Genomic DNA, 27,626 nt, shown 5'->3' with positions numbered 1-27,626 from the left:
ACAGTTCAGAGCAGAGCTTCTCCACCTAGTGGCAGAGGACCAGGACCAGCAGACAGACTCCTCTCACTGTACCTTCGCACAGGTGAGCCCACTGTTAAATACATCTGACCACGAAACCAGTAAAGAGGTCAACTGTAGGCGAACAGACCTGTCCCCAGAAAACCTTTCAAATGGATGAGAAGACACACCAACTTGCACATCGTCAATAGCACTCATATCCTAATATGTCGGGCCTGTGACGAACCACAAGCTCACTTTACACAAGCAACCAAACAGCCACTACCTGCAGCCCCCAACACATGCCAAAACCAATGTTCTTCAATGACGAGGTACGTGTGCCTCACACTGGTATCCAACTCCAAGCTGATCCCAGAACAGCTTGACAGAATGGTTGCTTAGTTCATTAACTGGGGGTCGATGTCCTCTGCAGAAAAACACTTGCAAAATTTAAGAGTATAGTTTTCCAACAGAAGCCTTTTAGAACACACAGCTAAAGTCACAATGAGCCAGCAGAAGGGGTACCATTCCAACCAACCCAACCATCCCCCAATGCACTCAACCCAACCCCAGCCATCCCCCAACCCAACCATCCCCTAACCCCCCAAACCCAGCCCACCCATCCCAAGCCCAAACCCCATCCCAAACCAAACCCAAACCCCATCCCAAACCAAACCTCATCCCAAACCAAACCCCATCCCATCACCCAGCTCAAACCATCCCTAACTCTAACCCAGCCCACTCTCCCTAACCTAGCCCATGCCCCAGTCCAACCCAAATCCAGCCTATCCCTAACCAAAGCCTAACCCCAACCCATCCCTAACCTAGCCCAACCCAACCTTAACCCAGCCCCAGCCGATCCCTACCCTAGCCCAAACCCATCCCTAACCTAGCCCAACCCATCCCTAACCCAGCCCAACCCAACCTTAACCCAGCCCCAGCCGATCCCTACCCTAGCCCAAACCCATCCCTAACCTAGCCCAACCCATCCCTAACCCAGCCCAACCCAACCTTAACCCAGCCCAACCCAACCTTAACCCAGCCCAACCCAACCTTAACCCAGCCCCAGCCGATCCCTACCCTAGCCCAAACCCAACCCATCCCTAACCCAAACCACACCCCACACCAGGACGTCCTGGAAACACTCAGGCCCTGTCAAACACTTCCACTTCTCATCGTGGTACGTGGCCCACCCTCTTCACCTCCCAGCCTGGACAGTCCCCATCCTTTCTCCAGAACAAAAACCAAACACAGCAGAGCGTTTCTGTATGTTGCTTTTTTTTTTTATTCTCCACTGATAAATGCCTGAAGTTTTGCAGGACCCCTTTAAACGCACCAACATTGGCATACGTGATGGGGGGGGGGGGGGCACTGTGGCAGCAAGTGTGGTGACAATCATTTAGTCAAACGAGGGGAAAACGCAACACGTTGTGCTGAGTATACCACATTTATTTTTGATGAACTGAGTAATAGAAAGAGGTTCCATAGCCCACCTCAATGCTGACTTGAGGAATGAGGGGAGGGAGGAAGCAGAAGAAACCAGCCCATAGCAACATGTGGGTTTTAACTTGAAACGGTGAAAAACACAAAAACATGGTCAAATACACCCTTGATAAACGCAGCCTCGTTCTGAACACCACAGAAATTATACAATGACCAAAGCCAAACTCAACAGTTCTGCTTCCTGCGACAAGGGGAAAAAAAATTCTGCTTGGATTTTTCCACACTTACAAAGAAGGGATACAGAACAACTTATGTTTTTGGGTTGGTTTTTTTCTTCTTTTTTTTTTGGAAAAGCAATTATACTTTGCACAGGCTGATTTACCCACAATGCAAAATCCATCGAGAAGGCTCCACCCCACGTGCATCCTGATTGGATCATTTCAACAGCAATAAAAATGGGATGGGTTTTACAAAGGAATTAAACAGATCGTCCGGTCAGACAGGAATCCGATACTTTAAAAAAAAAAAAAAAAAAAAAAAAAGAGAAAAAAGAACACCCCCCCCCAAAAATACTCCTCTAGCTTGTAGTGAGGACGAGGTCGCGCTGTGCTCTTGGACTGTAAAAACAGAAGATTAAAAAAGAAAAAGAATTGAAAGAGGGCAGGATGGAGGGGAAAAAAGGTAAATGGGCACCTAAGAATCCTATAGAATTATTAAGTCATAGTCCTATGAGTAATCGCGTTCTTTTACTACAAGTTCAAAGTAAGTCTTTTAAAGTCAACAGAAATCAAGAGTCTTCATTTAGTTTTTCTTCTTTCGTTTTTTTTTTTCTTCCTTTTTCTTGCGTTGAATCCTTGGTTAAATCTTTCCCCGGTATAATCAGAGAAGAGATCTGGGTGTGTGACTGCAGAGAGAGCAGGGTCATGTCAGTCTTTTGCCCAAACCAGAGGCCCTTACTTGACACGTCCTTGGCGGTCCTAGGGAGCGAGAGAGACAGAAGTCAAGCGTTATACCCAAACGCACGTGTCCGACACAACAACAGGATAACGGGCCACTCTAAGAAAAGGTGGCACCATTAGCTGCTTTGTACTGGTGCACGAAGAGGCTTGTTGAAAGCAACATCAAGAAAGAACAGAAATATCAAACTTCTTCGAAGGAATCAGCCTACATGAACATCACATCTACTGCTGCTTATCCAGAATCTTGGGCTAGTCTTCTGAATCTCTAGAAACCAGAGGTTACAATTATATCTGTTACCCTCATGAGAGTTCAGAACCCCAGGGCACACGCACGCACGCACGCACGCACACACACACACACACACACACACACACACACACACACACACACACACACACACACACACACACACACACACACACACACACACACACACACACACACACACACACACACACACACACACACACACACACACACACACACACACACACACACACACACACACACACACACACACACACACACACACACACACACACACTATCCGGAACAGTGTCTCCCCAACCCTCGGCACCAAACATCCGAGTGCGATGTCCCCCCCCCCAACTGCTCTGACAGACCTGACTTAACTTCATGACTAAAATGGGTGTGTAGCACAGGTATGCCTCAGCTGCACGGTACAACGAGCCAGCTACACCTTACCTGCAGTCGGTAGTGACTCCGGCTGGGGTTACTTGAGTAGGGATCAGTTCCCTGCACCTCAACCTGCACAGGTGAGAAACACAGGTACTGTAAGTCCTCCAGTCACTCGCGAGACACAGGAAACAAACACGACAGCGCAGTTGTGTGAAACGAACAAACGCACACCTGGCCACCAGACACGCCCGCTCTGAACATGGAGATTTAGAATTCCGCTAGCTCTGAAAAAGGTTAGATATACTGTAAAACGTGCAGATAAATGAATATAATAAAATGTGCGGTTGAAGGGAGAAACCTCCATTTTGAGAGTGAGCACAAACTAATTCCCACGTGATGAACAAACGGTGACGTTTTAAGAGGGTGCAGGCAGGAAGCAGAAGCGTTACTGACGACTTCCACCTCCGTAAAATATGAGCTGCATCTAAAAGGACCTCCAGGGTGGGGGAGGGGTGTAGAACCGGGGTCGCAGAGGGTCGCAATACAGCAGAATTGAACGGTATCGGAGCGATAAACGAAACACGCACCACGCTGGGCAGCGTTGCGGTACTGCAGCGACCTCTGCAGGCCTGGTCGACACAAGGAGCGGACGTTAGCTCCCACGTTATGAAGGACCACTGAAGTGAAAGGTCTACCAGCCTTAGCACTAGGCGGACCACACTGCTATGCGTGCACGCACACACGCGGCCATCCTATGTCGTCAGTACGAGTCTGCTCCCCCTAGTGGAGGGCAGCGATTGTGAACGCTTGATGCCTGACCACTTGTTCAGAAAGCTGTTCAATTCTAATTTTTTCACAAGTGATTACGTACTCTAGTTCCCAGACTTTTCTAGAGAATCAATAACACCGTCTTCTGGGAGACTATGGTGACCTAACACTTAAAACACCATGTACAAAACCACCATATACTCCGATACTGACGGTCTTATCATTTAACATTATTAAAAACAGTACTAACAGATCCATTTGTCACACAATCAGCACACCAAGCTACACATGAGCTGCTATAAGGGAGGCGCACGCACGCACACACACACACACACACACACACACACACACACACACACACACACACACACACACACACACACACACACACACACACACACACACACACGAAATGGATGGTTAAGACCAAGGCCCCAAATGAGATCCAACTTCCCCTATAAATAAACTTGGACAGGAACAATTAGTGTACATTATTTACGATGGAGGAGACCGCAAAGCTTAAAGCCCGTACATAAACTGAGGTGGGGTTGCACAGCAAACGTTCTCATCCTCTATTCTCGTGTGTGCGAGAACATTAGTTCTCACAGCCACAGAGCTCTGTGCATCACGTTCAATGAGACGGCATCTCTAAAGGGAAATCACGGATCCCAGGATCATGTACATCCACTGGCATTGGAGTATAAATAAATGGGGAAAACCAAAAACGATACACCAATCAGTACCCAAAGCCCTTTTAAAAGTCATCAACTCATTAATAATAATAATAATAATAATAATAATAATAATAAATGTTTGAATTATATAGCTCCTTTCTCAAACTCAAGGATGTTTTACATAGACTTTTTACAATCACCCAGCTTTTACAATCAGTCACCCCCTTATAACAAACCTTATTAGAAGCCTCACAACCACGTCGAGAACCAATCTCTGCGCACAGGTCACCTTTTCCGACGTAGGCGGCGTGGTATGCCTGATCAAGGCTGCGCCGTGCTGATTTAAGTTAACCTTACCTCACCTTTGTGGTTTCAGTGTCCTTGGCTTGCCTTTGATTTAGCATCAATACTCCAAAACTGATTACTGGGTGCTTGATATTTATGCAGTGTGCATCAGTAAGCAAGACATCCTAACGTAAATAAAACTGTTCACCTGAAAGATGTCTAGTGTTTAAACACCCCCCACCCCACCCCTGATGCAGTCTGGCTCGTAAAACCTAGATTTGTTGTTGTTCCTCGATGACGAGAGCATTAGAGTGTCACAGCAAGGCACGCCATGTACACGCTCAGTGTAAACACACACACTCAGTCGTGCAAGTTTAACATGCAGGTACATTTAGAGAGCCACAGGGAATTTTCTAACAAGAAAAGTGGAAAAAAAACCAAAACAAAAACCAAAAAAAAAACCAAAACAACCAACTAAAAACAACAACACATCACCTGCCCTAAAACCAAGGGTCAGCAGCAAAGATCTAAACATCAGCCAAAAACTTTTAAAATAAAATAATATTTTTATAAAAGGTAGCGTTACAAGTAAGGTGAAGTGGAAATGTACCCTGACAACCCAAGAATTGTTAGCAACTGAGATGCTCCACACACACTCAAGTAATTTTTAAAATTTGCCACCACTGCCATTTTTGACCCTGCACAACAGTAGCAGAGAACAAAACACATTCGTTGGAGGACAACGCTCTGGCAGATCCATCCGTGCTCAGCCCCGTTTACCTTTTTCACACTCTCCTCCTCCTCCTGCCGCTTCTCGTAGTGCGAGAAGTCGTCAAAGATGGAGGTGGTGTGCTTGTAGCCGGCGATGATCTTTAGCACCTGCCGCGCCTTGTCGAGGGGCACCTCCTGCGTGTCGCGCGAGTTGGTCACCGGCTTGTTCTCGTTGTTCTCCAGGCGGATGTGGCGCAGCTGGCTGTTGGGCACGTCCTTGACGAAGATCCAGCGCACATCGAAGCGCCCCTTCCACTTGTCCTGCGACCAGACGCCGGCGCATGTGTTGTAGTCCACGGGCGAGCGCATCTCGGCCACGCCGCAGAAGTGGCCGCTGCCGTTGACGCTGAACAGCAGGTAGAGTGGGCCCTTGGCGGCCAGCGAGCGGTACGCCGCGTCTAGCCGCTTGTTGCCGTGCTCTGTGCTGCACCATATGTTGTACTTGATCGAGCGGTGGATGTCATCCTCTGAGTAGCTCTTGATAATGAAGACGCGCCCCTGTTTGGGGTTCCAGTCGAAGTCCTTCGGATTGTAGTTGTTGACCAGACGGAGCTTCTCCAGAACAGGGTGGGGCTCCGATGGAACGGGGACCCCTGCTAGTCCGACGGCGGGAGGAGACTGTCCGGCACTGCCCATCGCGTCCCCGAAGCCGTTGGTGCGGTTACGCGGGGGGACCCAGCGGGTTGGCTGAGAGGGCTGGGCAGGGGGAGGGCCTTGGGAAAGTGGAGGTGGGACCAAGTTCTGCTGCCCGTTGGGAGGCTGGGGGTGCTGCCCTAGCTGCCCAGCATGGGGCAACAGCTGTCCGTTGCTGAGGGGCAGCTGCGGAACCCCTCCTGCGGTAGCGCCAGGCTGGGGAGACACCTGATTGGGCGGCTGTCCGTTGCTGGGCAGAGCGGTCTGTTGGGGCGTGGCTGCCTTTGGCATCGCCCCTTTATTATCCCACGTGCCGATATCCATGTTGTGTTTGATGGGCGGCGGGGGCAGGTTGGTCCCGCCCAAACCGCCCTTGGTCTTGAGCTTGGGCTGAGGCTTGGCCGGCTTGCTGGCGATGTCCGCCCAGGACGTGGCTTTAGCCGGTACCACGGAGGCGGCGGGGATGCTGGGAGCCGTCGACACCTGGCCCAGGGGCCCCCCGGGAAGCCCTGACCCGATGACCTTCGGCGCCATGTCCCCTGCCCCGATCTTGAGACCTGCCATACCCTGGTCCAAGCTGTTCATGCCCACGGCCTTGTTGAGCGGCTCGCTGGCCGCGAAGGGAGACTGTCCGTCGAGCACAGCTCCCCCTAGGGAGCTGGGTGCGTAGGCGTAGTTCTGCGTGGACTGGCCCTGAGAGCTGCTGTTCCCCCATGCCGAGAAGTCGATCCCACTGGGGAAGAAGTTGAAACCGTGCTGTCCCAGGAAAGGGTTGCTGCCCAGTGCCCCCGACTGGCCAAACATGGCATCCGGGAGGAAGTGGTGCTCCCCGTTGCTAAGCTGTCCGTAAGAGGCCAGGTAAGGCATGGGAGGGTCCCCGCCTGTCGACCACGTGGCCTCGTTCAGCGAGTAGGTGAACCCGATGGAGGGGCTGTAGTAGCTTGGCAGGTAGGAATCCGACATGGCTGTGTAGGCATTGCTCTGCAAGGACATGGAGGGATTCCGTTAAAAACAAACAAAAACAAAAAAAGGAAACATTTAATAATGATAAAAATGGTATGGAATAAAAGACTTCCTCTGCTTGTGTACGTTTTGACAAGAGCAGCATTAGGGGGCCAGTGCCCGGCCTCTCAGACAAAACCGTTTTTTAACAACATGGCAGACGAGAAATTTAATCATGCTACCCATGTGTCAGATGCATCCTCCACCCACCCTCATGGAGGAGAGTTCCTGTTCACTTGTCATGGGTAGCTTTAACACACTCAGAGGAATACTCACAGCTTCTGCAATCTTTTAGCTACACTACACCAACCATGATACATATGAACAAGTAGATTATAAAAATATAAAGTCATTACAACATTCCTCCTTGACATTTAAAACTTGTTCAGCTTCTTCCCGTGGCTTATTTAAAACAGTGCTGTTCAACCAGTCACTCCCATTATAGAGTAAATGAGTCCCAAACCAGGCCCCCTCTCTCATTTCACACAGGGAATAAGATTCTGGATTTGACGCTGTTTATATGTCTTTATATACACTAGGGACGTTCAAACTCTAGAATCTGGAAACCCACTACCCTGGACTTTACTTTTCACAACAATTTAACATCTCCGAGCCACTTGGATCAAACACTTTGGGCATTATCTAAACAGAACCAGGAGAACAGGATGGGACCTCTGAAGAGTGGCAGATCGCTGGGCAGACATGACACGCGCACGCACCAACCCCTGCAAGCCATCCAAGGGTATCTTCACACTTGTCAAGAGTTCTTAGATCCTCCTGGCTGCCCGAAACACATCAACAAGGCAGCCATTCACAGGCCTCTCCTGAGGCCCTTATACTACTCCACTGTCCCATCACATCTGAGCCAGCTCACCCAGGACCTGATAATTAGCCACAGAGCTGAATCGGGTGAGTAAGACGAGGGACGACAAAACGGGGAGTTCGGCAGGTGGGGCTGGCGACCCAGAGCCTGGTTGTGGTTATTGCTTGGCCTTACTTACGCACGAGCCACCAGCTCTGCACGGGTGAAACAGTGGCACAGATGTGCTACACAGGGGAGGTAGCATTCCTCTGCCAGCGGGAACACTAGATGCTTTATTCCCCCACAATCCCAAATCCCACAATCAAACATCCTATGACTCAGTGGGCCACATGGACCGGCGAGTTCTGTAGTTTTCATGATTCTGGCGGCTGATATATTACGTGTTTGGTCGTTCGTTCATTCATTCGGACGGCACAAGGACATTCAGCTCTTCTACCCGTTTCCTTTGCACAACTTCCCATAAATAAACACATTCATCTATACGTGGGAGTTTAGTCATCACATTTAGGAATCCCCACCCACCTTTTAAATTACAGCTGTGTTTAAGGTTATACTAAATTTTTAAACAAACGCTCACTTCGTACACTACAGTATTTTTGGAAAAGTACATCTGAATTGTTAATTTCCAACAAAACCGTGAACAATACGGACAGGGCATATTCTATTCGGGACACAAGGCCCCTTGGTCAGTCCGCAATTAGGCAAGAGAATAGAGGCTAAACGCAGGTCCAGAACAGGTGAGTCACGTTCTGTGTGTCTGGGTTCCCTCTATTCTCCGTGTGTGTAACAGGACCTACCTGTCTGGGCTGAGCGCTTAGATAAGGTTCAAACTCATCGTCATTTAAACTCTCCTTTTGGGTAACAGCTCCGTTTTGCACTGAAAGAGGAAAAGAAAGGATGTCAGTGTGCAAAGCCTACAGGTGTGTGTTAACCTCAGCGCACACACACACCCGTGTGCGGTTTCCACTGTGTTGAAACACAGTGTGACCAGATGTGCAACAAGCATAATAAAACCTTTAAAGAACGATTAATGTGAGCAAAAAATAATGAGATAAGATACATCCAAAACGCGTTATACGTAATCCTGACTTGACAAATGACAAATTTGGCGTGTTAAATCTGCATGCCGGTGGGTGTAAAATGCAGAACCGCATTCTGCTCAGGAGAGTTTAGAGAGATCAACACGCACGTGCTGCTTTGGCAGGGGCTCGTGTAATGACTTACACGACAAAGCCCGGAAAAAAACCCCAAACCTTTTTACATTCGCCACATGACACACACGCCTGGAGAAATAAAACAGTAACGTTAAATAAAGCAGTAAAGTCTCTGGACACAGTCAAGGACCGCGTGCCGCGCCCCCCCCCGAACAGACCGTGCGTACTCTCGTGCTCGCGACGTCGCGCGTGTCCACGGCGCGAGCGTTAAGACAGCTGAGTGGATGATGGAAAAAAAAAAAAAAAAAAGGGAAAAAAAAAAAAAAAAAAAAAAAAAAAAGACGGCTAGCGTTAGCCACCTAGCCTGCTAGCTGCTAGCCTCGGCTAGCCGTCAACGACACGTACCCACAGGTCTTACGACTGGTGGCTAAACGATCCGGGTGGCATCTCCGGCGCTTCGCGGAGCCGTTAAAAATAGTAAAATTACTCGAAACATGAATATTCGCTTCCGAGAGGCTGGCGGTTAGCCAAGATGCTACACTTCCTCAGAGTAACGCCAGTCACCAGGGCTAGCCGTTAGCTAGCTTGTAACGCGGGTTCACGTCGCAAACCGCTCCTGGAGTAACCACTTACTGTTATTTTACTATAACATGGCCCACAACGTACGTCGCCATATAAAAAGAAACGACGATATACCGATTTGACAGGCCACGGGACGCCGGTTTTTCGCGTGCCGCGGGCCCGTGGCTACGCTAGCGCAGGTTAGCGTTAGCTAGCGGCTCGCGTCTCCTAAAGGAGTCCGACTGTCCTTACCTTTGTTTCCTTGGCCTTTCGGTCTCTGGATTGGGTCCAGGTGATTCATGAAGGTTTGAGTTATGAGAGGAAGAGAGAGGGGAAAATAAGAGAAACCGCGCGTCCCCCGGTGAGTCGTACAGCAGGTGGTCGGGCCTACCCTGCTAACTAGCGCCGCCTCGCTGGAGCTGCTGCCCTCGTAGGTGCTCACAAAGTGCCCCTCTGTACCTGCTCGACGAGGCTGCTGGCTGGCATTTCTTTCTCCCTTGAGCCTGCGTGTGTACGTTCGTGTTTGAGTCAGTGCGGTGGGACGTGGGGGAGGCGTCCTGTGTCTCTACTGAGCTGGGAGTCTGCACAATGGCGGGCTGCGGTCGCTGCGCTCTCCGACTGCTGGCGACACGGGCGCTACTTCAACATGGCCGAGCTGCACGGCCGGAGGAGACGCGCTCGTTTAGCGCGGACCGCCACCTAACGGCCAGGAGGACTCTGGTGGTGTTGACCAGAAACAGTGGTAAGGAGGACCCTGGTGGTGTTGACCAGAAAGAGTGTACTGCTGAGTGAGTAAACCTAACTTGTTCATAAAAACAACACAGTGGCATTTTACTTGCACAGCTGATGAAGGACTTCTGTCTGAATCGTCTCTGGAAACTTTGTGTGCTTCACTACACTTGTCTTGTCTTGTCGTGCATTGACTGCAGGTTGTATCTACCCTCATTACGTGCGTATGTTTGCGTATTCAATTTTGTAAGTAATTTGTAGGAGTAAAAACTACTATTATATAAAGCACACTAATAACCTTTTCTAACAATATATACATTGGAATAAAAATAATGTATTTTTCTTTAAAGGTTACTTTTCCTGCCATGGCACTCTTGCATTAGTGACTACCTCAAACACGTAGAGTCCTGTTTTGTTATATTTCCTCCAGTAGGGTACAATAAAGGTTTGAACGGCCCTGTATTATAAAACAACCAGCTTGCGTTTCGTTTATTGTCCACTAGATGTCCCCCTAGTGGTTCCCATTAGACAGGCATTACGCATGCAACGCAATATCCAATACAGATAGAGTAAAATGCGGACGTGGAATAATGCAGTGGCTGAATGTAGAAGCCGTGACTACCATACGCCACAGACGGGGGAGAGCAGCGACGTGCGGTTGTCAGGAAGCTGTCTGGATCTTGTGGTCTGTTTCCACCAGTGAACCATTTCTGTTGATGGACAGTCGTCAGATAAAACATCTAATGGCCTCCACATAGATTTATTTATCAAATCCTTCTCTCTCTCTCTCTCTCTCTCTCTCTCTCTCTCTCTCTCTCACACACACACACACACACACACACACACACACACACACACACACACCTGCCTTTATCAAGGCGAAAACTGAGAGCTAACTGCACATATTGACACTGACATCAAATGGATCCAGTCAGCTGCATGGACTGAGCCTCCACACAGGTCCTGGCAGTTCTCTGCTCTCCCACACTGCCCTTACAGACACATGGCTCATTTCTCTGTAGCCACTAAAAAAAAACGGTCAGGATTCCTTCGTTTCTCTCATTTGTTTGTTTATGTTGCATTTCTATTTGCTTTTGTTATACAATATTATTGTGCATATATGTGCGAAGTTACAATCCATAAAACTAACAATGAATAAAGCTATTGCAAAAGTAAAATAACATACCCACATTTCTATTAACGGCATAGCTAACGACCAATCAGAGTGCAGAAAAGTGACATCATTAGTCCCCTGACTTCTAATATAGTTTTCCCCTCTGTAGTCTGCCACTCCATAGAGACTGAAGATGGCTAGACAGCGTATGGCTCGTGCTCCCGGGCTGAGATCCAGGAATACCCCTCCTCCTCTTCTCTCTCCCCAGGAGGGAGGGGGTGGTGGGGCGAGAGTGGTAGGTCATGGGGCTGTTCCGACAGGTGGCCCTCATATTTATAACGCACAAGGAGTGATCTCAGCTGAGTGTTCTACAGTGGGATGGCTCGGGGGTGACGTTACCTGTCACTCCCTGCCAGGGGCCTTCACAACTAGAGCCCAAAAAAAGAGTTCCTGGAAGAAAAGAGCTGTTCTGGAATCAGTTCCTGCTTTTCACCTTCTAATGTGTGTAGCTGTGGACATGTGTTGGGGAACTGATCCTATATCGGGAGTTTTCCGTGTGAAGCTTGGTGCTTACCGGCCTTCACTTTCATGTATGGAGTGTCTCTAAAATAAGACTGCTGACGTGGTGATGTATGTCACAAAATTGGTTCTAGATCATTTTGTGAATGCACTCAGCTTGCAATCGCAAACTATCTCACAAATACAATCAATTTTGCTGACCATTAATCACAAAAGGATTAAAGAGAGAGTTACATATGAGAAAGAAGTCTGAAATCTAGACCCGCCTTCATGTGCTTTCATGCGATGTAAATTACATACTTTACCACTTTACACACAGTACAGCATGTATTCTACAATGGATGTAGACTGTGTGTAAGGTCTGTAATATACAGCTGGTGTAGAGCATATATAATAGGTTGGATTGGCCCTGTTGTCTATTCAGCTGTGTCACAAGCGAAGAGATCGTTTTCAAGACTCTGTTTGACTGAGCAGTTGTTGCAGGCGTACTTCAGCCCGTTTACTGGCCAGTAAAATGTCTGTATTCTCCAAAATGTAAGCGCGTGTAATTCAGTGGCTATGCATGGAGGGGGATCTCTGTGGCCAAGGCATTCTAGAGTTTGTTCCACAGTCCTTTATACCAGATTTCAACACCACAGCATGAATTTTTTAGCCATTTACACATTTCTCAGTCCCACATATTATATTGGTACATTGGTACACTTTTTCATGCATATCTTTGAAGGTCCTTATAAGGCCATGTGAATAAGTACAGCTGCTACCACTTACGTTATGAATTTTGGGTGGAACCTCATGCCCGAATGCTCAAATCAAACTATTCAGTTTAATGGACGTGATTCCAATAAACATCTGGCAGTCGTAGTCGTCAAAGTCAAAGCACGGGCCAGTGAACATAAATCCACTGTAAGGGAACTTTGAAGTGTTTGGAGGACTTGGTGGCAGTTTGATGAAGTGAAGTTGAAGCTCATAACTGGCATTCTGAAGAACTCACACCATCTGGATCATGTGGAATCAGATAATCCCCCCCCCCCAGTCTCTCTCTCTCCCTCTGTATGTCTGATCTCTCTCTCTGTAGATCTGATCTGTCTCTCTCTGTATGTCTGATCTCTCTCTGTATGACTGTTCTCTCTCTTTCTGTATGTCTGATCTCTCTCTCTGTATGTCTGATCTGTCTCTCTCTGTCTCTCTGTATGTCTGATCTCTCTCTCTCTGTATGTCTGATCTCTTTCTGTATGTCTGGACTGCAGCAAGAAGCAGGAGCGGCACTACCAATCTGTGAGGATGAATGGAACCACGGTGGAGAGAGTAAACAGTTTCATCTCACAACACCAACTCCCTGGCAAAGAAGGCTCGTCAGCGTCTTTACCACCTCAGACACCTAAGAGACTTTAGACTGCCCTCCAAGGTACTGAGGAACTTCTTCACCTGCACTATCGAGAGCATCCTCACGGGGAACATCACAGTGTGGTTTTGGAACAGCACCAAGCAGGACAGACAAGCATTCCAGAGGGTGGTGTGTTCAGCAGAGCGCATCACTCATACGGAACTTCCTGACCTGCAGAGCATCTACTACAAGCGGTGCCAGACCAAGGCCAGGAGGATTGTGAAGGACCCCACCCATCCCAACAATAGGCTCTTCTCTCTATTGAGGTCAGGGAAGCGCTTTCGCTCCCTGATGACCAAGACAGAGAGACTGAAGAGGAGCTTCTTCCCACAGGCCATTTGGGTCCTGAATCAGGGAAACTGATAAACTGTGGGGACCACCACCACGTCAATAACATCATGACTGTAAAGCTGTAAATTTGTAAATTGAAATTGTACATTGTGTACATACACATACATCCATATATACATTGTACATTGTGTATATATACATATTGTACATATACTGTACATACATTGTTATATATTTTTTTGTATTTTTGTGTATATATATATATATAATTTCCTTATGCACCCCTGTCTCTTTCCTCAGTTTGGACAGAGCACTCACAAAACCATTTCACTGCGAGTTATACCATGTATGACTATGTACATGACAAATAAACCAAACTTGAAACTTGAAACTTGATCTGTCTCTCTCTCTCTCTCTGTATGTTTGATCCATATCTCTCTCTCTCTCTCTCTCTCTCTCTCTCTGTATGTCTGAGCTGTATCTCTCTCTCTCTCTCTCTCTCTCTCTCTCTCTCTCTCTCTCTCTCTCTCTCTCTGTATGTCTGATCTCTCTCTTTCTGTGAGTCTGCTCTGTCTGAGTCTTTTTCTTTCTTCCTTCCTGTGTCTCTCCTGCCCTGTCGTAGGACAGCCTGTAAATCATTGCTGTTTGACCATATGACATGGTGACATGGCAGCTCTCATTTTCCCTCTTTCTCTGTTTCTCTCTCTCTCCCACTCTCTCTCTCTCTCTCTCTCTCTCTCTCTCTCTCTCTCTCTCTCTCTCTCTCAGCAGCATCCCCCCATGCTTGTGTAACAGGAATGTTCAGCAGCAAGGTGACAATCTCCTTGTCGTCACTTACACACACACACACACACGCACACACACTTACACACACACGCACACACACACTTACACACACACACGCACACGCACATACGCACACACACACGCACGCACACACACACGCACACAGAAGATGACATCAGTTGCTCGTCTACATCACTGGAACAGGCCGGGTTGCCAAAGGGGGAATGTAGCACCCGTAAACTACTTCTGCCATGCCGTCTGGTCGCATACTGTCCATTTGAGAGAGTTAGCTTTTAATAAACAGGCACCAGCGGCAAGCATATACCCCAGGCTGTGGGCCTGAGGAACAGTGTCAGTTAGAGGACAACTCCCATGAACGCTGGGTTAGGCTTACGAGCACTGCCAACTGTGCTATACTCCAGCCATTTTAGTTGATTTTAAAGCTGGAGTACCTTTGTTGTACCTTATGCATCTTGGCAAAAGTGTGTTACCTGTCAAAGTCATTCTAAGCATACCATCACAGTATTTCTAGTCCTGTTGTAAATACCAACAGCACAGAAGACCAGCTGGACTTGTGTTTGGCGGTTATCTCTTGTGTTGTTATAATGTTGCCAAACTCTCAAATCTCTGGTGAATTTCTCATTGCTAAAAGATGATGCGTATCTTGACTCGCTGAAATATTTGTTAACATGTTAAAGACTTTTGGCTATCATCCTAGAAGTTTAATAGATCTATGATAAAACTATAAAGAGTTGACCTATAGAATAATAAGTGATAAGTAATAACCTCTTCAGAAAGTACGATACAAGGTCAACCTGTACTAACAATTCTATTCTTGCATTTTGTTTGTTTGATGCATCTTATTTTGTAGATATGCTTTTCTTTTCAAACTGTATTTGAGTTCTACTTATTGATGTATTAAACATCTATCTGTGATCAACACCATCAGAACCCACCACCATTAAATGCAAAGCAGTTCCTTACATCACTATGAGAGCAGTAATCGTTTTCCGTAAACCAGTCTGGTCAAAGCAGTGTGCTTTACGGGACCGGCGCACCATTAGGTGGTATAAGAGTCAGTCCTCCACAGGCTCTAAAACAGTTCAGGTCTAAATTTGGCCTGTGTGTACCTGCAGGAGCAGAACTAGCAGAAGGGTTGGTCTTTATCTGCCCCAGGCCCAGACACACGGGTTCAGGGTCATGCCATCTGTGGAGTACAGCTGCTGTGCTCTCATAGTGCACACACACACATGCGCATATGCACACGTATGCACACACATACACACATAACACGCACACAAACACGCACATGCACACAAACACACCTGCACATGCACGCGCACACGTAAACACACAACACGCACACAAACATGCGCAAACATAAGCACATGCACACACATATACACACACTTACACACACACACACACACACACACACACACACGCACGTTTCTGCCTGATTCAGATCAGTTGCTTATAGTGTAAACCCACTGAAATGGCATATTGGGAAAAATCTAGAATCTTGTGGTTTTAGCACAAGCTGCAAATGAAGGCAAAGTGGAAGTACCAAACAGTGCTGTGACCTGAGTTTATTTTTGACATGTTTGCATGCACACAAACACAAACAGACACAATAAACATACAAGCACAGAGAATGACAGTAAGACAGAGAGACTGACTAAGAGATAAAGGAGGTCTGCCTTTCTCTGTAGTCACTGTCGTTATGAAGGGAATACGGTTCTATAATACTACAATAAACACACACACACCCCAGTCATGCAGTTTCATCAGTAGTGAAAAATAACTGTTCCAAAATGAGATAGTGATGATTGTTGCTGGGAAGACTCAGAGAGAGAGAGTATATGTGTGAGTACGTGTATGTGTGTGTGTGTGTGTGTGTGTGTGTGAGAGAGAGAGAGAGAGAGAGAGATTGGTTCTGGGCATTAGTAATGCCAGTGTTTGGCAATGTGCTCATGGTGTGACTGTTCCTAAACCCCTTGCGCGTGGTTTGCCAGGAACAGCTGTGTGTCACGTTGTGTCTGTGGTGTGTTGCATCACTCCAACTTGTCCCCAAAAAAGCTTGAGAAGAAACCAGACTCACTCTCCACCACACACCCACCACACAGCCTCCTGTCCTGGGGGCTCACGTCGTATGGAGCTGGGACAGAACCGCCTCAAACAGGGCGCACTCACAGAACTGAGTGCACAGAACTTCTTAGTCTGAGAAAAATTGGTGCTCTTGTTTAAATGACTTTTAACATGAAAACAAGTTACTGTGGACTTCTGTAAGATCTGTGTGTGGCATAATTTGTCTTTGGATATCTCAGTATTTACCTAAAATACTGATATTAGAGGGAGCCTCAGTATTACATTAAAAATTCTGCAGCTAGTGGACCAATTTATCTATCATTCAGTATCTATTGCTACTACTCCAGTGTCAGAGTCTGAAGCATGTTTTGTAAAAGAGTTGCAAAGTACAAAGGTAATACAATATATTTGCTTTTCAAAGTTAATCTCAGAGAGGAATCTCTAAATAACCTCAGAGAGTGAAGACCATCAAAACAGATTAGGACCATTTATGACCATTTAGGACCATGTATCATTTAAAACAGGGATGAACATGTGTGCCTGATGGTTCTCCAGAACTGCACTTCAGCTCCCTATGGGAGCTGTGGCCTTAATTCATTTTCATTGTAAACAAACAGACAAACAAACAGCAACAAAAATGTTTCCGACTGATTTAGTTTTAATCCTCATTACCTGTTAGCTGCATCTTATCTTCATCACAATGCACTACACTGCAGCATTCAGATAAATCTATGTTTTGCAGATAAACAATGTCATTCTGAATGTCTTTACACGCACACAGAGAGAAGTAATTGCCTAGAGTCTAGAGTCTAATTTAAGCACAAAACGTGGCACTAAATGTATTTAATTGTAAAACTGAGAGCAGTGGAGTTAACACCAACATCAAGTGGAGGTCACTTCCATTTCTTCATTTGTTTCTGTCTCTTCCTCTCTCTGTCACTGACACACACACACACACACACACACACACACACATCAGAGACATTCCGTCTCATTTGACACCAAGGGATGGAATTCCGCAAACATTCTACAAGGTTCTCTCAACATTTTAGGATATGCCTGTTGGACGAGTCCTCCACTTCGAGCCTGTTTGTAGCAAAACACAGCCCAACATTTCCAGCACAAGAGCTCAGAACTAGCGCACGGAGCTAGACTGACCTGTAAAGGAAGTTGCAGAAAAGGCCGTACGGCGAAGCAACTTTTTGTTTGCTGGAAGCATATGTTCCACTGGGAGAGAGTGTTGAGCCTCAGGTTCCCTTTTTAAAGCAGTTAAACACATACAGTTCCAGCTGTTTCCCTCTCAGCTTTGCGCGTCTCTGTAAACGCAGGTGTTTTCAGTACTGCGTTTTGTTTGCAGTCATTGGGTCTATTTTTTTTTTTTACATTATTAAGATCATTCGAGGAATTTGCTCTATAGAAGGTCTGATGATCAAATATGATGTCGCGATTTAGTTACAAGCTTCTGTGATCTTGTATTTTAGCTCTTTGTTTAGTCGAAACCGTGTCGCATTTTATAAGATAATGAATATTCTAGATCAGTAAAATAATTTACTTTATTTCTGAAGCCGATGTTCTTACATGAAAATGTCTTAGATTTGACTATTTCATTCGAAGAATCGTGTACACAGTAACCCGCCATATGGCACTTCGCAGGTTAAAGATCATTTTAAGTGATTGAACCGTCCCGGGAATGTCTCACTATTTTCAGTATCACGCGTTTGGGCTCGGTAACCGGGTGGGAGGGGTTGGCGATGTAAAAGCACAAGACTTCTTTCACATTCGCCATAAAGCACCCGCGGCTCTGCGCGCACCGCTGTCATCGCGCGCTGCGGAGGTGCGGAGGCGCCGTGCGTGTAGTTCAGCGCGGGCCAGACAGCTCGTGAGCGCTGCGCGGGCCACCACCGGAATGCTTCACCGACCTCCCTTGCTTTGTCTATTCCAATTGAGTGGTTTTTTTTATTTTATTTTGTTTTTGTTGACACAACAGAGGGACTCTTCGCAGTAGAGCAGCGCGCGGCGGGGTTATCATGAGTTGCATGGATGTTATGCATCCGGTTTACGGACATTACGCACCGCACACGTCTGCAACCCCCGCGTGCATCAGCAGTTTGCCGGTGAGTTCCAACATCGCGGTTGCCTGGAAGAATGAGGTCTAGGTGCATTTCCGTGTAGCTTTGCTAAACTGTAATTTATTCACGTAGTTACATACGGACACGTGCAGGGTGCAAAGCTCAGCGGCACGTGTTTTGTTACATTTGAGTTTTCACAGCTATGAATTATAATGTTTCGTCAAATGCTCAACAATGAGTGACGTGATCGTTAAACTTTCTTGTAGACATGCCCACATGGACTTATGAACACACACACACACACACACCACACACACACACACACACACACACACACACACACACACACACACACATACACATCTACTGCCTCTGATGGAAAAGGCATTACAACATGTCTTGGCAGTTGCTTGTTGTTACCTACCCTCTGCATCCACCCTTCCCCAGACTCCTGGCGTGAGAAACCCGTCGTCTCGTCTCAGGGACCTTATGGACACCTCGGGCCCAGATGGCGTCTCGGTGTTGGGGGTGAGCTCCGTCTCGGGGGCCCTGTCCTCCTCGCCGGCGTGTCCCCCCGGCGGGCTGAAGGACAAGCGCGACCTGGGGGAGGCGGAGTATCTCAGCTCGCGCTGCGTCCTCTTCACCTACTACCAGGGCGACATCGGCAGCGTAGTGGACGAGCACTTCTCCAGAGCGCTCGGCTCGTGCACGGAGGAAGGAGGCAAGAGGAGAGGCAGCGGACCCAGCACAGGTGAGCCGCGTGCCGGCGGCAAGCGTCCGGTCTCCTCCCAGGGATGTGCGTACGATGGAGGACTGCGTGCATGCGTGTGAATGTGTTAACATACAACTTGATCTAAGAGTCGGGCTTTGAGTTACGGAATTCCCTAACTATGTTCGGATTTGGCGACATGACTGTAAATCTGCAGGGTGGGGCAGCACCTCTAGCAGGCGGTGGAAATGATAGCGCAGCACAGTCTTCAGGTAGACGCAGTACTAACACGGATGTGAGCTCAGGTGCTGTGAGATGCATGCGTTATTTGGTCTGGTTTACCAGAGAGAAAGATATCGTTCTTATTTAAAAGCTTTTGTGTCGAGTTTAAATCTAATTGAATATGTCATCTGTTTATTTGTCATTTAAGGCAAATAGTTACAGAAGCAGAACTATGAGCTGCCTGAAAAAGGTGTGATTTAAACACACAGTTTGTTTAGAACAGCGAATAAAAGGTTCTCAGATATCTGCAGGTGTGTTTATGAAGTTGGCACGCTGCTGGTGCAGCTCAGCCACTAATGATACTGATCCCTAACAGTCTAGGTAGACTTACCTCTCTCTCTCTCTCTCTCCCTCTCTCTCTCTCCCTCTCTCTCCCTCTCTCTCTCTCTCTCTCTCTCTCTCTCTCTCTTCTCTCTCTCTCTCTCTCTCTCTCTCCTTCTCTCTCTCTTCCTCTCTCTCTCTCTCTCTCTCTCTCTCTCTCTCTCTCTCTTTTTTGACCCACTGTCTCTCACCCACACACCCTCTCTGTCAATCTCTCCTGCTCTCTCACCCACACACACTCTCTCTCTCTCCTGCTCTCTCACCCACACACACTCTCTCTCTCCCTCTCTCTCTCTCTCTCTCCCTCTCTCTCTCTCTCTCTCTCCTCTCTCTCTCTCTCTCTCTCTCTCTCTCTCTCTCTCTCTCCTTCTCTCTCTCTTCCTCTCTCTCTCTCTCTCTCTCTCTCTCTCTCTCTCTCTCTCTCTCTTTTTTGACCCACTGTCTCTCACCCACACACCCTCTCTGTCAATCTCTCCTGCTCTCTCACCCACACACACTCTCTCTCTCTCCTGCTCTCTCACCCACACACACTCTCTCTCTCTCCTGCTCTCTCACCCACACACACTCTCTCTCTCTCTCCTGCTCTCTCACCTACACACACACTCTCTCTCTCTTCTGCTCTCTCACCTACACACACTCTCTCTCTCTCTCCTGCTCTCTCACCCACACACGTTCTCTCTCTCTCCTGCTCTCTCACCCACACACACACTCTCTCTCTCTCTCCTGCTCTCTCACCCACACACGCTCTCTCTCTCTCCTGCTCTCTCACCCACACACACTCTCTCTCTCTCTCCTGCTCTCTCACCCACACACACACACACACACACTCTCTCTCTCTCTGACATCTTCATTTTGCGCTTCGATGTTGTTCCCTGCCTCCCAACAGCTACTATGTTTAAACACAGCGCTAATCTCAGAAGCTTGAGGCTGTATCGGCTCCCAACAGCTTGGACGGACCCACAGACTCCATGTCCAGATTTATCAGCCCTCCTCCCCCTCTGATACAGACTACATCACTGGTGTCTTTTTCAGAATAATTCTAAATATAAAAGTAACAGCTAAAAACATAAAACGCCCCCGTGACATTCTACGAGGAGTGAAGCGAGGCCAGTGAAAACAGCAGGTGGAGAGGAGAAGTGTATGTGCAGTTGAAGAAGAGTGGGAGGGTTTGTTAGGATACTCTGTACCATTGCACGAGTGAGAGATGTCACCACAACAAGTGATTTAAAAGTGGCAAAGTCCACGTGCTGTTTTTCCAGCAGGCATAAAGCCACTGCCTTATATAGCCTGCATTTCAGGAGAGCCCAGGAGAGGCGGTCAGCCTGCCTGCCCCTGGACGCCTCTCTACAAACCTCATCTGACCTCTGCCATTTTTGTGGTTTTCATTCAGCAAATCATTCTCTCTCTCTCTCTCTCTCTCTCTCTCTCTCTCTCTCTCGCTCATGTGGAGCCCTGCATGTTTCCACGATCTGTGTTAAATCCATTTGAAGTGTGTACAACCTTTGATGATGCAACGAGGAAGATCTCAGAAGGCCGAGGACCCACCGACAAACTGCCACACCTTCTCTCGGTTGCAGCCTTGCAGTGTTATCTGAAAACCTTACTGGAAACGAGTGCCACTGTCCTGATGTCTCGATATGTTGCTTTGTTTCTTCTTTGCGAATCAGCTCCATTCCGTCTCGAAAGAAAATTGGACATCAGCGTTCCCGGACTATTAGTGAAATAATGCAGTCCGAGATTGTACATGTATCTGTGTATCAAATACAAAACTGAGCATGAAAGGGCATATGTACAATATGATACTGTATACAAAAGGTGTCATAACAGTGTAAAAACTAATAGGCATTTTAAAATATAGATAATAAATTAAAAACCTAGAAATCATTTTCTTTCTTTTTCCTTCCTTCCCTCTCCCACTCTTTCTGCCTCTTTCATCGGAAGCTCCGTCTCTCAGCAGTCGGAGGAGTTTCCCCCCTTCCTTCTGGGACAGTAATTACCCCTCTCGCCCCAGCCGAGCCCCCTGTGACGCAGCAGGCATGCCTGCGTACTCCGTGGACCCCTACACACCGACCCTTCACTCGGCCATACCTCACGCGCATCCTCACGCGCATCCTCACGCGCACCCGTCAGACTCCTGGGGTTACCCGCAGAACCAAGCATACGGGCCCCCCAGACCCCTTCATGAACTGTACTCCCCTCCGGGGCTGGAGCCGCACTATAGCCCGCTGCTCATGCCTGCCGTCAGGCCTCCCCACATACCCGCGCTGCCGGGCCATTACGAGGTGGGCAAACTGGAGCATACGCCCACGTGGCCCGGCCTTCTTCCACCAGGGGATGTGGCTCTGGCGCTCAACATGGACCCAGGTAAGCGGAGACCTCTCAAGATAGTGTACACCAAAGAACCCACCTCCCAGAACACCTACTCAGAATCCTAGAAGCTTAGGATCTGGAGCCGTTTGAGAATTGAGTTCTGAACCCGAGATGTAAGCTTATATCAAGCTTGAGATCCGTCATTCCTGCACTGCTTGGTGCAGACACTACTATTTCACACTCATTATTACCTTAACGCAGAGTCTCACAGCCTTGCAAAGACAAATCTAGAATATTCTCCAGTATAAACACAGCTCACCCGGTTGCTCTGCACTGCAAACCTTAACAGGGAGGTTTTTACTCTCTCTAATTACCCCAGAGAAAACAGCAGGGACGAGGTTTAGATCTAGTGCATCCTCTGCTAGCAAGCGCTTGTGTTTGTTGTCTGAATGGCATCCATGGAGACCAGTGTCTTCCAGGAGCCATGTTCACATGTCCTTTCTGCTTCTGCCTGTTGTGCATCTCAGGACTGCAGCCTCATAAGAAAGCAAAGGAGCTCTACTGGTTTTAACGACCTGCCTGGCTATCGCCTCGCACCCCCCCCCCCCTCCAGCGAGTCCGAATAAAGCTCGGGAGAGCTGGAGACCCGCCCGTCGTGAGCGGGATCCTCCACCACCTCCCACGCATGTACCACCAGCACCGGCCTCGCCGGGTGGGGTTAAAAGACAGACAGAAGGACGGCGAGGGCAAAGGAGAGAGCACTCCAGATCTCTCCATCCCTCTTCTTCTCTTTCTCATCCTTCCATTCTCTCCTAGCAGCTGTTTTGCGTGCGTGGTAACGCCAGACCCTCCCTGCTCCTCACACAGACGGAAGCGAGGCTCCAGAGACTTTGAAAAGAAACAGCTCACCCTGGACAGAAGGGAAACAATATACGCACAACAGAGACGCAAACATATAATCAAAGAAGAAGACAGGCCGGAACGTGCTGCAGCCGTTCGTGTTACGTGTGGTACGAGTCCAGGAACGTAAATCACTCTGAGGCCGTTCTGTTGCTGTTTGATTTTTTCTTTTCATTTTTAAGCCGTGTTTTGGTTTCTACATATTTAAGTGCGTTTTTAAATTGCTCTTCTTTTCTGAGGAGGGGTGTGGCCCAGAAACAAATAATTTTGAGGAAATATTAGTTAGAAAAATATATTTTTATGTGCTATTTTTCATGTATGCATCTGCTGTGTATAAAATATGGTCACTGTTATTTTTGTTTCTTTCTAAACTTTGATGTCTGTCAATATTTGTACTGTAGTATTTGGCATCTATTTAATTTATATTTAAATTCAATAAAACCCTTTTCAATTTAATACAATATAATTGCAAAAACTCTGCATTTCTCACATATACCGAAATAAGGATTAGCTGGGAGGAGCCGTGTGGGCGTTAGTGCGCGCCCCTACTGGGAGGAGCCGTGGCCTTGACCTGTATTCTGGAGGGTTAGAGTGGGATTGCAGTGAGCTTTGAGGCTGATCTTTGGTGGACAGTCACACAAGCCCCGGTCTAATGAATCAGCGGTGAGTGTAGGGCAGTGGTGTCTCAGTGGTTAAGGTACCCGCCTTGTAATTGGAAGGTTGCTGGTTCAAGTTGCCACTGTTGGGCCCCTGAACAAGACCCTTAACCCTCAATTGCTTGTACTCGAACAGAGTTATAAGTCGCTTTGGATAAAAGTGTCAGCTAAATTCCATGAGTCTAGAGCTCTAGGTTCCTGAGTCATTTATTCCAAATGCATTAATTATACGGGCCATTCACATGACAACACAGGAATGTTCTCTTTAAATGTCTCGTTATTAGTACATTCCTATGGTGGCTCATCGTGCTGCAAATGAAAAAAAGGATAGCAATTAGACAAAGCAAATTGATCAAAATGAAACGAAGTGTGCTACATTTATGAAACGCAGTGCAATAAAAAAAAAAAAAACGCAAGCAAGTTCAGAAAGCTATGCACAATGCAACGGAAGTGTTTCTGGAGGACGCGTGGAGGGGATGGACTCCTATGAGACCAGCTGTAACCATGTAGATGATTAAAGCTCATTACATCTGCAATTCTCACTGTTATATCGTTATATTGGTTAGGCTGATACAGAATGAACAACTATTCACAGTCTACATTCTTACATATTTACAGTTTCTAGGATGTACAGAAAGCAGCTTTAAAGAGCACTGATAAAAATCACATTTAACACCACTAAGTTTCTGTCTACAATGACCAGTTTGATTAGCTGGTCTGCTACAATGACCAGTTTGATTAGCTGGTCTGCTACAATGACCAGTTTGGTTAGATGGTCTGTTATAATGACCAGTTTGGTTAGCTGGTCTGCTACAATGACCAGCTGGTCAACTGTCTTATTCTAACTATCTGATCTGAAGTGTGATGTTTGTAGGTATATAGGTATATAAACTGAGTTGTATTAGATAGTATCTCTTTAGGCTGAACTGGATTGTAAAATAGCAACACACTCTGAATGTAGGTGTTTACTGGTAGGGTCAGGTTCATATTTGTGTTAAACCTGATTTGATCAGCGTTCTTTACAACCTAGCATTAGGAACATATGCAAGAACGCAAAGCACGAACAGGCCAGTCGTCCACAGTGCACCACAATCGCAAATATAAATGCCTTTTCGCTAGCTGTTCGGTTGTCCGTCCCCTTTCTGTGTCCTCCGGAAACAACACTTCTGTTGTGTGGTGACCGGATTTGCAGCGTTTCCGAAGACTCACAATTTGCACCGTGTTTGTGAGGTGTAGCGTGTGTGCTGTCATTCTCATGGTTTGATCTGCAGCGACTGCCTCACTACGTTCTTTTCCTTTTCTGGCTTTAGTTTAATTATGTCAGCTACTTTCCCTCCAAGTGTCTTTTGATGCACTTTTATAGACTGGAGGCTGCTGAGGTGCCAAAGGCAACAGTGAAAGGATGTGCCACAGCACCAGTGGGCACCTGGACCAGAGAACAGCCCCTGGACCAGAGAACAGCCCCTAGGCTAGAGAACAGCCTCTGGGCCAGAGAACAGCCCCTGGGCTAGAGAACAGCCTCTGGACCAGAGAACAGCCTCTGGGCTAGAGCACAGCTCCTGGGCTAGAGAACAGCCCCTGGACCAGAGAACAGCCTCTGGGCTAGAGAACAGCCCCTGGGCCAGAGAACAGCACCTGGGCTAGAGAACAGGCCCTGGGCCAGAGAACAGCCCCTGGGCTAGAGAACAGCCTCTGGGCTAGAGAACAGCCTCTGGACCAGAGAACAGCCCCTGGGCTAGAGCACAGCTCCTGGGCTAGAGAACAGCCCCTGGACCAGAGAACAGGCTCTGGGCTAGAGAACAGCCCCTGGGCCAGAGAACAGCCTCTGGGCTAGAGCACAGCCCCTGGGCCAGAGAACAGGCTCTGGGCCAGAGAACAGCCCCTGGGCCAGAGATCAGGCTCTGGACCAGAGAACAGCCCCTGGACCAGAGAACAGCCCCTGGGCTAAAGAACAGCCCCTGGACCAGAGAACAGCCCCTGGGCTAGAGCACAGCCCCTGGGCTAGAGAACAGCCCCTGGGCCAGAGAACAGCCCCTGGACCAGAGAACAGCCTCTGGACCAGAGAACAGCACCTGGGCCAGAGAACAGCCCCTGGACCAGAGAACAGCCTCTGGACCAGAGAACAGCACCTGGGCCAGAGAACAGCCTCTGGGCTAGAGAACAGCCTCTGGACCAGAGAACAGCCCCTGGGCTAGAGAACAGCCTCTGGACCAGAGAACAGCCTCTGGGCTAGAGAACAGCCCCTGAGCCAGAGAACAGCCCCTGGACCAGAGAACAGGCTCTGGAAAGCGCAGCTCTCCGATACTCTGGGCTCCAAATCAACAGCACTCTACTCCTGCAGGACTCTGTGCTATTCCGCCTGTGCCACCTTCATTACTACACTGAGAGAAAGTCTTAGTGTGTTTGGTTTTTATTGAGAATGCTGGCTCAAAACAGCAGCATTCGGTCTGTCAAACGTTTCGGCCTTCATCTACCATTTTAAATTTGTCCTTTTTCTGTAATTAACCCTTTTGTTATGGCCTGTTAATTTACAGGCCAAAACCTGTCACCCTCCACCCCCAGAGACGAGTGCGTTGCTTTTCCGAGTGCGAGTTGCTCTCTACCTCAGTTTAAAAAATGTGAACAGAAAGAACACCTATGAAAAAAAAGTCCACTGGATTTAGATTTGAAGGTTTGAAGTTTTTTCTTGCCACATCTATAATCTCACAGTTTGAACCAGTGAGACAGTGATGCTGTGTGCTGCTGCTCTTACACACTAATCTGCAATCAGGTTGCTTATCAGTATTGCTTTCATTATAGTACTGATTAAAAACCGCAGACTATTCTCAGATCTGCTCATAGGAACACTGGCTGTTAATGAACGTGTTCACGTTCTCTTGAGTCGCATATAGAACTTTATAAAAAGCCAGCGCCATCTGGTGGTAATAAAAGGTATTGCGTCTCCATTGCTTTGTTCACATGTAATATTTCCCAGGTTAAAAAGTCCTTGATGGAATGTCCATCAGGGAACTGCTTGGTACGACTCCAGAATCCAGGGAGGCCTGCAGGAATGAGCCTCGTGAACAGCGTCTCCCCGAGGGACACGTACCAGGTCACTGCACCCATGAACAGCCCCCGTCTGCCTGTTACCATCTGCATACGCAAGGCGGCTTCATCCCCTCTGAAGTGTGTGGTGGTCCGCACGACTGCCCCTGAAGTCACCTGTTGATGTCGCTTAAGTTCCTTAACCAAGCAACACCGCACAGGACGCTTTAAATATACTGAAGATTTAGCAAGTTTGCTTGTAAACTCTGTACCCAAATCCTGCAATTTTGAGCTTAGTTTAGTTGATAAAGTTATATTGAAGTATTAAAGTCACCCGTAAAGTTCAACGCGTAGTTGAGCGATGTGAAAACAGCTTGAAAATGCATTATTGTGATTTTTATTTGAGGTGGAGCAACATGCTGTAGAGCCCACAGCCAAACACGCTACAGTGATTCACCCACTTCCCAAGAGTTACAACACACCGATGGAACTAATGATGGGAGTTCAGGAAAATGGTCATAAAACACCACACACATGTGCATACTGAATCACTGGTAGAATGGCATCAGGCATTGCTATAAATTAGATCATATGAAACATTTGACTGAACCCAGATGAAGGTCAGTAGTGCTGTATTAGTTAGAATGGTGAACAATGGGAGAAAAAAAACCTGAGTCTGATCTGAGAGCAGTGGTCTCTCTGTCTATCTAAGTACATAACAGGGCTATCACCTG

The 27,626-nt window shown here is 47.6% G+C and overlaps 2 protein-coding genes and 1 long non-coding RNA gene across 5 annotated transcripts; 2 read left to right on the top strand and 1 right to left on the bottom strand.

Annotated features, from left to right (window-relative positions):
• Window positions 1–1,425: 1,425 nt before the first annotated feature.
• ythdf2 (YTH N6-methyladenosine RNA binding protein F2) lies at window positions 1,426–19,249 on the bottom strand. 2 transcript variants are annotated; one of them, XM_081722352.1, is made up of 5 exons: window positions 19,115–19,249; window positions 8,793–8,872; window positions 5,547–7,151; window positions 3,106–3,168; window positions 1,426–2,417 (listed from the first exon to the last, which is right to left on the bottom strand). In XM_081722352.1, the coding sequence occupies exons 3-5, from the start codon at window positions 7,131–7,133 to the stop codon at window positions 2,394–2,396; spliced, it is 1,674 nt and encodes a 557-aa protein (XP_081578478.1). In that variant the 5' UTR covers window positions 7,134–7,151; window positions 8,793–8,872; window positions 19,115–19,249; the 3' UTR covers window positions 1,426–2,393. The 2 variants fall into 2 exon arrangements, with proteins under 2 accessions (XP_081578478.1, XP_035388359.2); XM_035532466.2 differs by lacking the exon at window positions 19,115–19,249 and adding an exon at window positions 9,963–10,341.
• Window positions 10,436–14,138, top strand: LOC145659517 (uncharacterized). Its single transcript, XR_014125729.1, has 3 exons — window positions 10,436–10,498; window positions 11,723–11,848; window positions 13,320–14,138. It is a non-coding gene; the product is annotated as an uncharacterized LOC145659517 (long non-coding RNA).
• vgll2b (vestigial-like family member 2b) lies at window positions 18,400–26,813 on the top strand. Of its 2 annotated transcripts, XM_026995806.3 has the most exons (4): window positions 18,401–18,735; window positions 19,138–19,441; window positions 21,944–22,366; window positions 22,840–26,813. In XM_026995806.3, the coding sequence occupies exons 1-4, from the start codon at window positions 18,649–18,651 to the stop codon at window positions 22,881–22,883; spliced, it is 858 nt and encodes a 285-aa protein (XP_026851607.2). In that variant the 5' UTR covers window positions 18,401–18,648; the 3' UTR covers window positions 22,884–26,813. The 2 variants fall into 2 exon arrangements, with proteins under 2 accessions (XP_026851606.2, XP_026851607.2); XM_026995805.3 differs by having other exon boundaries at window positions 18,400–18,735; window positions 21,944–26,813.
• The last annotated feature ends 813 nt before the right edge of the window (window positions 26,814–27,626 follow it).

This window comes from Electrophorus electricus, chromosome 10, assembly GCF_041902795.1.
Source record: "Electrophorus electricus isolate QZ-2024a chromosome 10, ASM4190279v1, whole genome shotgun sequence".
Classification (NCBI taxonomy): Eukaryota; Metazoa; Chordata; class Actinopteri; order Gymnotiformes; family Gymnotidae; genus Electrophorus; species Electrophorus electricus.
Note: the sequence above shows the minus strand (reverse complement) of the source record. Positions and strands in the feature narration are given on the sequence as shown.